General features: G+C 38.0%; 1 protein-coding gene across 1 annotated transcript; it reads right to left on the minus strand.

The window, feature by feature from the left end:
* Positions 1 to 165: 165 nt before the first annotated feature.
* cnn2.S (calponin S homeolog) lies at positions 166 to 9,178 on the minus strand. The gene is given in 7 exon segments (NM_001092412.1): positions 166 to 1,816; positions 3,400 to 3,546; positions 4,139 to 4,255; positions 4,355 to 4,492; positions 4,763 to 4,829; positions 5,854 to 5,975; positions 9,014 to 9,178. Coding segments are annotated over 7 exon segments (888 nt in total). The 5' UTR covers positions 9,074 to 9,178; the 3' UTR covers positions 166 to 1,579.
* Positions 9,179 to 10,965: the final 1,787 nt, after the last annotated feature.

Here is a 10,965-nt window from a genome sequence, read left to right on the forward strand (position 1 = left end):
AAAAGCTATGTTTTTTCATAGAACTCCTAATGCAGCTTGTTATACGCCGTAGTACACAACTCAAAAGTAAAGTAATCCAATTACAATATTATAGGCATGAATCCTATTCACAGACACCTTATTAAAAGTTCTAGCCCATATTACATATACAATACATTACAGAAATCATGACAAAACAACTTTTTTTAATAAAGACAAAGAAATAAAAAAGGCAAACCCAAATTTAGAATCAAGTACATTTCAAAACAGCACAAAACAATGATCAAGATTTTGGTTCTGTAGACAGGTTGCCTGCAATAAATGAGGTAATTTAGTCAATGAGAATAACATCACTAAAAGTTAACTTAACATGTTTGTTCCTTTACATAAAATCACTTTCAGAGATTAAGACTGCCTTATACATGTAACAAAATCTACATTGGTCCTTTAAAGATATCAATATCTTGAACAAGCTAATGAATTTTCATGGCAAATACATTTCTAGCCTAAAATTTGGCAGGGGCTACAGAAATGAAAGGATGGAATTTCTTCCATGTGCACACACAAGTCACAATAAATTACAAAGACTTGTAACAGACTTAAGGCAGCATGTGCAGTTCTAGAGGAGGTAAAGCTCGACACAGTGGCTTTTGAGTTGCAATGAACATTGTCTTGTCTTTACATTACACATCTAGTGCAGAGTATCAGGCAAGTCCAGACCCCTAGTACTTCCCCATGTGGAAAGATAGCAGGCAGTTTAAATTAAGTTCCTGGGGTCAAAAAAAGCAGCAAGAGTAATTATCAGCATATGTAGGAGGGGTACAGAACCCCAAAAATGAGTATCCAATATAGCCAATCCACATCTTAGACAATGATGTTATAAGAGGTCTTTTTGTCCTTTAGAAATAATGTAATAAAATATACAAACAATAAAAAGCTAATTCCTGTACAGAATATACTTTAAAAAAGTATGCTTGGTCCATTCACTTTAGAAATGACCTGCAAAGTATGATGCATATTGTTTAGTAATCTACAGAATGCTATGTTATTTCATCTCGAGCAGACCACCACACAGAGAGGAATTTAAGGCAAGATGACCTGCTCTTTTCATCCCAAATATCATCAGTTACACAAATACAAAAAGCTTAGGCTCTCTGCATGTTTCTCTTTTTGAATTATCCTTATGACAGAGAGCTGGAAAAAAACTGTTTCTAAAAGACCTTTAAACCTTTCCACGCTGCAGAATCTTGAAAGCAGTATTATTTGCTGTGTGGTTTAAAATGTAATAAGGCACTTCTTCAGAAGATCAGAAGAAAAGGAATTCTGAAGTTTATGCCTGCAAATTACACTTGTTGGCAGTTTAAAGGCATATAATATGGAATAAAATGCCACACCCTTCACCCTGATAATTTTCTTCAACAGTTTTTCTTTTGCACTAAAAAGGAATCTTGATAAATTCTAAAGCAATATTTAACATGAAGTCCAGTTATTTTATGCAGCTGAGGATAAATAAGGGAAACATTTTCTAATTTAGTACACCTTTTCAAATGTTAAGGTAGCTCTTATTGGTCCTTATGGCAAAGTCACCCCACACAAGGGTTCAAAAATCCTGCTGGTATTGTTCCTGCTCATTTTCATCATGAGGCAGATCATCTCGATTACCCGTGGGGCAGTATTTTGGGTCATAAATCTGCCGGCCGAGCCCAAATATCTGACCACTCTGGTTGGCTCCCTGGGTGTATCCCATCTGCAGTGACATGGATGAATTGTCACACTTCTCAGTTCCAGACTTGGTATCATAGATGTGACGCCGAGTGCCAGGAGCCGTCATGCCCACCTGGAAGAATATACAAAGCATTCATTTCAATGCAATGCTTTTAATTCCCTGGAGTTTAACAGTTTGGTGGGATGTTAGAAGTAATCCATGTCACTGAGCTTAAATGTCTTATACCACTGAATTATGTTTCACTGCTCAAAATAGTAAAAGTATAATGTTTTGATTTGTTAAATACCTTTCCTTTTCTGCAGTTAGGAAAGTGTTAACAAAAACACATGGAACAATATGCCATAAATAATAAATAGCATAACGATTCTGCTAATAATGTACTTAATTTTTACTGAAATGGGAGCAGTCATATTGTTTAACAGATTTAACAGACTTTATTGATGAACAATCATTTTCTGCTTAAATTGTAAGTGCAATATATCTGCTGATACAATTTTATACTATGGGAGCGTGCCCTTCTTTTATGTTTATATTGTTTGACCTTGTCAGAAGTAAAACAAAAAATGTTTGAATAATATCATCTACTATAAAGCCTGAATAAACCTTTAATTCAGGGGTCCCAAACCTTTTTTTTTACCTGTGAGCCACAGTCAAATGTAAAAAGAGTTTGGGAGCAACACAAGCATGAAAAAGTCCCTTGCAGTGCCAAATAAGGGCTGTGATTTGCTATTTGGTAGCCCCTATGTGGACTGGCAGCCTACAAGAGGCTCTACTTGCAAAATACTTTTTTATGCACTTAAAAACTTGTTTTCAAGATTGGAATTAAAATATAAGCAACTGCTTTGTGACCCTGAGAGCAACATCCAAGGGGTTGGAGAGCAACATGTTCCTCACGAGCTACTGGTTGGGGATCACTGTTTAATTGACTAACACATTTTTAAGCTGAAAGACATAAGCCGCAATAAGAGTGTATATGCATTCCCTCAAGAATGTATTCTACTGTGGCCTTCTTTATCACCGAGTAATGTAAATGAGAACACATGAAAGCATTTCAAAGAGTGAAAATAGTTTTCACAGGTCTATTGACTTGCACAGGATTTTTAAGGGCACAATTTATTAAAGAGTTTAAACGGCAACAAGCTTTTTTTTTTCACCAGGTGTTTCAGAAAACACATATATAAACTTGAATGTCTGCAAATGAAACTATTTTCATAGGCAACAGATTGTTTGCATTTAAAAGGAGGGTGTGTGTGTTAGAATGCAAAATTTGTATGTGCCTCTATACACAGAGTCATTCCTGAATTTATATTCTGCCCGGGGGGGGGGGGCTCCAACTTCTAAGCAAAGACATTGCAGGATGCATGAAAGTACTAACATTTGTGCAGTAGTTTTAATACTTCCATTCAGTTTAGTGGGTGGCAGGAATACTGCATAAATTCAAATTTGATGTCTGCTTAGTACATTTGTATGACCTTCAACTGAATGTGATTCAACAAACAACAACAGTGAGCATCTATAGGTACAACACACAAAGCCCTTTTCTAAATGCTTCATCAAGAAAGATATTGGGTACAGGGCTCTCTTGAATGGACACCTTTTGCCTCATGTAGGTGTGACCAGAAAAATGACATTAGTACAGATGAGCACAAATAGACAGAATCACATTTTGTATGCCATTTTAATGGTTTTCCCACCTGGCTGGCTCCTTTGTTGCTGCCCATCTGTAGACTGATAGTGGAATGGTCCATTGGTGGTAGGATTGTGTTCTTGGGGTCATACAGATGCCTCCTTGTGCCATATGCTGTCATGCCAGACTGACTGGCACATTTATTTGTACCCATCTGTTTGGGTAAGAGAAGAGGAATAGACAGTGATTATTTAACTATTACCACATTTCTCCCACACTTGAAAAAAAGTTTATACATATACAAGACACACACACACACACATATATATATATATATATTCAATATAGTCCCAATTATTTTAAAAAATGTTTTGAATAGTGGCCAATTACTGAATTCCTTTTTGTCCTTAAAGGAGAAGCAAACTCTAAAGTTAAAAAAAACCCTACCCCCTACCCTACATAGACCACCCTCCCTCCTTCCCCCAGCCTAAGTGTTACCCCGGGCAAATGCCCCTAACTTTTTACTTACCCCTTGGTGCAGAATCAGGCATCGGAGTTCACTGGCCCCATCTTCTTCTATTTGGTAATCTGCGGAAAGAGACCGGCATGACGGCACATGCGCAGTTGGAACAATTTTCTGATTTGCAAAAACTGTGCATGCGCCGAAACCCATGAAAACTGCCAAACTGCCGTTCTCATTGTGAAGATTATTGAAGCGGCTGAAGATGGAACCTGTGAACTCAGGGGGGTGGTTTTTTTTTAACTTTTGGGTTTGCTTCTCCTTTAATAGGTATCTTGTTACTTACCTGCAGCCCAATTACACAGTGTCCTGCTTTCTTGGTATTCTCGTCAAAACTCCGCTCCTTTTTCTCTGAGTATTTAACCCCAATGTCTACTTCACTTTGCAAACCTTGTGTCTTTGCCTAGATAAATTATATGAAGATAAAAGAATATGAACATGAACAGTCTGCTTGATACAATAAACTAAAGCTAAAAGACTCTGCTCATAAACCAAGACCTACCAGACCAGCAAGTGCCAGCAAAGACACCTGAACTTGAGTCATGTTCCCATTCTCAAAAAGATCATTGGCTTCAAAAAGATCCACCGATTTCATTCCATAAAGAGCCATTGTTTTAATGAAGTTAGAGAGATTCTCAAGCTGCAGTACAAAAGGATAATGTGTGAATATAGTAAACAGAAAGTAAAAGCTAGCATCAAATTTTCTTGCAGTTGATTCAGAAATTTCCATTGCCCGTCTAATTGATTTTCCTTCCCAACATTACTGCTATTCTTCATTGTCTAACAAAAACCTGATGAGATCCACTATCGTTCAGATAAAACTGATATATCCATAGTTGGATCTATGAATCATTGCATTAATGAAAATACTTTCCTAGCTATAGTAAATAAAGTCAAGTCCCCATCTCACCTGGTGCCAGTTCTGACGGGAGACATTCACTTTTGGGATGGAGTTTGGTCTTAATTTGTTCATAAGCCTGAAATATCAGTGAATGAAAAGCGTTCAAACATAATTTAATAGAAAAGAAGCACATATCATCAACTTAATACATTTTCTTAACTTGAATTGTACAGTAATGCCTCACTGAATAAGCTTTATTTAAGCTAAATTAATTAAAAGGGCAAACTTAAAGAGTAAAATAAAAAACACAGCATTTTAATGCTTTCTGAATACTTTAAGAAAATATTTTAAACCTCAGTTGCTTTTACAGTTTTCTTTACCTATCACTACTCTTCATACATTATGGGGCACATTTACTTAGGGTCGAATATCGAGGGTTAATTCGAATATTGAAGTCGAAGGATTTAGCGATTAAATCCATTGATCGAACGATTTTCCTTTGATCACAAATTGGCTAGAAAGCCTATGGGGACCTTCCCCATAGGCTAATATTGAGGTTCGGTAGGTTTTAGGTGGCGAAGTAGGTGTTCGAAGTTTTTTTAAAGAGACAGTACTTTGACTATCGAATGGTCGAATAGTCGAACAATTTTTAGTTTGTATCTTTTCGATTCGAAGTCGTAGTCGAAGGTCGAAGTAGCCAATTCGATGGTCAAAATTCGAAGTATTTTTTATTCTATTCCTTTACTCGAGCTAAGTAAATGTGCCTCTATATGTGCAATAAACTTCTGCATTTATCAATTATGTATTTTATAATTAAATGTGAGGGTATGCTTTCTCAGATAGAGTTGCCCTTTGGCATGGCATCGCTAAGGGACAGGATACAGCTGAGTAACGGAACACTAAATTCAAAATAGTAAAACTATTATGAAAACTGCAAATATACTCTAATGGACAGAAGGTGCACTTTATGCAGTACTGAGTTTTTGGTTTCTATAACACCACTTCCTCCTTATGTAATCAAATTGCTACAGTTGCTTGAGATGACAAAATGCCATTAGGCTCTCCTTCTTTTGATAAACCCAATTCCTTCTGTAAACCTTTTTCTTTACAATCACAGTACAAATTCATGTGACAACCCACAATGAAAAACAAGTGCTTACTCGCATAGAATGATGCCATCTTTTAATCCCTTCTGAAAGTCTGGGCCAATGGACATTCCTGTCACTTCTTCTATCCATACCTTTAATTCTGTCTCCTTTTGGGGGTCATATTTCTGTGCCAGCTTAAGAGAAAAAAAAGGAAATTGTGATTATGAATTGAATGGCTCAAAGCAACATTTTGCATTGTTATAGGTTGTTGCTGTCTTACTGTCCTCCTTGCAAACTTCTAAAGCTAGAAAGCAAATGAGAAGACAATTTCAACTGCCTTCAGCACTGCCTCCAAAGCCTTTATTTACTTTATTCATATAGTCTTAGCACTGTTCACAGGAGGCGTGATATCAAATTTTACAGGGCTCTAATCAAGTGGAAGCACATTAAGTTTATGAATTCAGTAGTTAGGGGTTGTACAGTTTTTTTTAAAAATATAAATATATTACTGCTTACAAACCAGTTACTAGGATCCACGAGGCCCTGAAAAGAATTATTTGGTCAAAGGAATTTTTAGACTCTCCTCTTATCTAGCCTACCCAACTCTTAAATATATCCACCAATCTCTGAATGACAACTGTACAGAAAGACAATGAGCTAAAAGTTTTCTCTATTTTCTTAATGTGCTGGAAAGGAAAAGGTTCTGCTCTGTGTGACACAAATGACAATTTCCTGAGCATTTAAGAACATCACATACCAATATCATCTTACCCTCCCTCAACCTAATCAACCACCCTCCCCTTAGTCTGAAATTCACCTTCTTTGTTTTTACACCACTGTATACATTTGTCCTACTCTGACATATGTTAGGAGCACAGATGCCTTTCATTTACAGTATTGATTCTATACATTTTCTGCCATCTGGAGATGCATCTGCTAAATATGGCAGAGGCTTCTGATTTCCACATCTGTTCCAGCCCTAAACAACCTCACAGGGAAATCTCAGTCTGTCCATGCTAAACAAACTGCAAATTATCTTGCCTATGTGTTTCAGCAATGAATGTAATGTATCTCAGAGTGGATTGCATAGACATAAGAGCTAAAAGGCAGGATAAAAGGCAAAAATTATTGATTCCGCAAATGTTTGGCAACCCGAGTACTGAATACTCCTGAGCCAATGTAGCAGAATTTCATTTTCTTTCTTTATGCAAAATCTATTTCAGTTAGGCTGTGCTTCTCCTATCTGAAATGTTCTCTAACACATGGGGAATGCAGGTATTAACACTGGCCAAGCCACACACCAGTAAAGTACTCCAGAAACAAATGAAAAGTCAATACCTTTGTTGCTGCAAACTGGGTGATCACAAATTTAATTCATTGTGATCAAGACATATTACAAATGATCAAAGGTCTGGGACCACAAATTCCTTCCTCACTGAGCAGCAACAAAGGTATCGACTTTTTATTTGTTTCTTCTCCTATCGGAAACAGTTTTATGAGATAAGTCACCCAGACTGCTACTTGACATATTGGTTTTTTTTTTTAGAGAGAATGGAAAATGCATTTGAACCCCTATTTAGTGTTACATAACTAACAACAGAACAAAAAAAATTCACACTAAGGTCACAGTTTAATAGATTTCAACAGACGAGTACCAGACAGAAGATGTATTTAATTGTTCAAAGGTTTGCACAACCCAGTGGAGTTTTTGTTTGTTTTGGCCCTATACATGGGAGTGGCCAAGGTTAATATATTGTCATTTTTATGGCATGTAAACCAGGGAAGTAAGTGGGAAAACAGAGTGCATGGGAAACATCATGGTGGAAACAATGGAGGTTAATGAATAAATAATTCTATATTGTATCAGAAGTACTGTACTTTGTCTTTCAATTGTTGCTGTAACTGGTAATTGAAAGAGAGGCATGTTACCCTAAAATTTACAGGCTAATCCTTTACTGTCTTTGCTGTCCTTTCAACACAGGGAATCAGATACAAAAAAGGAATTCTGAAATATAAGTATCACTTTAATGGAGTTGCACTTAAATAGGATAATTCTCTTTGGAACTTTGGAGTGAACCCATTATTCCACTGACCTTCTCTAAGGCAAAGGCACAAAGGTGGAACAATGTTCAGTTGTTTAGCCCACCATGTATATTTTTTACCTGCTTAAATATCAAAACAGATGAAACTACCCCCTACTGTCTCATTATTGGCTATGGTAATTGTGTCTTGTCTGAAAAGCTATGCATAATCAGCCAATGCTACCTAGTTAGTAAGGTTGAATTAACTCCAGTCCCCTAAAAAACAATATTTATGTTAAACCAAAGGACAGCCATGGCAGGTACCGGTTTAGCCTCTCAGGAAAACAATATGTTCATGATGACACCAAAATGGCAACGGGTTTATTTCCTTCATTTATTTTGTTTAATTGTTGGGTGTGTTCTACGTGTTGCTAGGCAGGATCAGCCTAGTATTTGAAATTATAATTTACTAGATGTGAGGCAAATTTTCTGGTATTTGTCTGACAACAAGGGCATTCACATAGGTGAGTAGTTATGAAATCCTTTATGGCATCGGTCGCAGAACAGTGTGGGGCTGGCAGACCTGGGATGAACCCTAGAAAGATATACAACTTACTTGATGTGCAACAATATTTTCTTATCAGTGTCAAGGTGGGCCCTGACTAAATTCTGCATTTCAGAGGAAGCAGAACAGTATCCTAAAAACAGTGCTGCTCCAGTAAGGACATCAGTTCCTTAACTATATAGTACATGCCCTGAGACACCCTATGTGCTTTACCTCCAGAACAACATATATGCCTTTGAGTTTTAGTTATGTGTAGGCAAAAAAAAGGTGCAGAAATCCTAACCATGCGTTGGTATAAGTTTGCTAAAAGGGGCTAGCTGATGAATGAGGTGGGTCTGCAGTAAAGATGCACCCTGGGAACGTTTCAAGTGATGCACGAATTCAGTTCATGAAACTGCGGGAGAAAGTAAGTTGTTAAATGTTCAGAAGGACTTTCTCTGTGCAGAGGCTTAAGCTGGTAATAGACACAAAGATCTGATCATACGAATCGAGGATTCAGATATACAGATATTAGTTGTACAGGTATTAGTTATACAGATATTAGTTGTACAGATTTCTGTGCAGCACCGATTACATACAAACTCCTTTGGCTCTTCCCCTACCCTTATCCCACAGATACTCGTGTCCTTGTACTCAGAATCATTACCTTGTTCTTGACTTCAGCAGACAGGCCATAGGCTGGGCCCTTGTTAAACTGGGAGCTCATGTTGTTCCTGCCAGCAGGTAGAAGAAGCTCAGTAGAATTTTTCTCAGCGCCAGCTGCAATTTCACACACTCCCTTCCACTTGCTCAGATGATCTCTCTATCTCACCCCCACCCCTTCTGTCTGACTTGAGTCAGCTTCCCCTGATTCAGTGTCTGTGGTGCCCCCTCCGTGGCCCCGCCCATATCCCTTGATTGGCTGAAAGGTAAAATCCCCATATATGGGCTCAGAGTGCCGAATTCCTTGGGTTGGGTATTTCCTGCCAGTTACAAAACGTTCCCTGCAAGGAAAAAATATGCAGATATTTAGGTCTATCTATGCAAAGAATTAATCTGAATGTTTTAAAATCATCTAGACTTCTCAAATAACGTCTAAAATGCTAGCCACTTGTGCAAGTGGTTTTCTGACTTTTGGGGGATGCTGGGAGCTGTGCTTCACTTCAGTTCAGATGCAGTTTGAAAACCATTTTTAGTATATCCATGTATTGATAATATGGTGTTTGTGCCTTTATTCATGTGCATATATTTAATTAAAATGGACCTACCTCTCCCCAATCCCTGATCTGTGCCAGGTTGTTACAGTCATTGGCAGTCATAGAAGCGTGTAACCCAGAACTTTGTGCATTGGGTGCACTCAATTGCCCTGGAGGGCTGTGTATAGGCTTTCTTCTAAAAAGATGCTAGTTACAGTTCAGATTGGTAGAAAGACAATTTTAAGTGCAGCCAAAATAACACCCACTTCTTTTAGCATTTTTTGATGAGGTAGTGGTAGGGTTGCCACCTTTTCTTGAAATTTAAAAAAAAAAAAACTTTTTATATTTTTATTTTTCATCTATTAATAACATTGCCATGAAGCACCAATTTTACCAGACAGGCTGGTAAAATACCGGTGAGGGGGCAACCCTAGCTGGCGTGGGGGTTTGGAAAAATTCCAATGGCTACATCGAAATGCCAAACTTTAATGACTAATCCAGGCTTATGGAAACAGGAACCTCAGCATCATGTCAACAGTTTCTAGTCAGTGTCAGACTGGGATGCCAGGGGCCCACCAGAAGAGCCTGCACTACTGGCCCAGGCTCCTATCAATTTTTACTTCTCTCTTCACTCACATTTTTACCAGGGCCATATTTATAAATAGGCACCGAGGGCCTGTGCCTAGGGCGGCAGCTTTTGGGGTACTGTGTGTGCCTATATAATTGGAAAAAAAATTCAAAGAGAGATAAAAAAACATCCTACCCTCAGCTACCATGGGAGACTTTGTTTAAGGCTAGGGCCACACCATATTTATCTCAGCCTGTGGAGAAACACAGGCCAAGAATCCCCTCCCCTGCTGCTCCTCTTCTTGCTGCTCTGCCCACACCTGGAAACATTAAATGGAATGAAAATTAAAATCCTATCGTAAAGTTTATTGTGATCTAAGTATGACATTTTGTGACAGCAATAAAGCTAAACTGACCCATGTGACATGCAGATTTTTCATTTGAAACTGAATATATATGTGTTGATTTACAAAGACAGGCATTTGCATTATCAATAAACATTTTATTTTTTGTATAATGTACTTTGCTTTATATAGTGTGAATATGTTGTTTACTGTGTATGCTATGTATGCTGTACTAATACAGGCAGGGCAGCCATCAGGGGGCCCTGGCAGCTGATGTTTTTTTTAATTTGGGGGGGGGGCCTGGCCACAGATTTTTTTCTAACTTGAGGGGGCTGGCCACCAAGGTTTTTTTTTACTTGTATCGGTCCCTGGCCACCAATATTTTTTTTTTGTAGCAAGGCCACGCCACCAAAGGTTTTTTTTTTACTTGTAGGGGGGCCAGAAAATGTTTTGTACGGGGTCCTGTGAATTCTGATGGTGACCCTGAATACAGGTATGGGACCTGTTATCCA

The sequence above is a fragment of the Xenopus laevis genome, chromosome 1S (assembly GCF_017654675.1).
Source record: "Xenopus laevis strain J_2021 chromosome 1S, Xenopus_laevis_v10.1, whole genome shotgun sequence".
Taxonomy (NCBI): Eukaryota; Metazoa; Chordata; class Amphibia; order Anura; family Pipidae; genus Xenopus; species Xenopus laevis.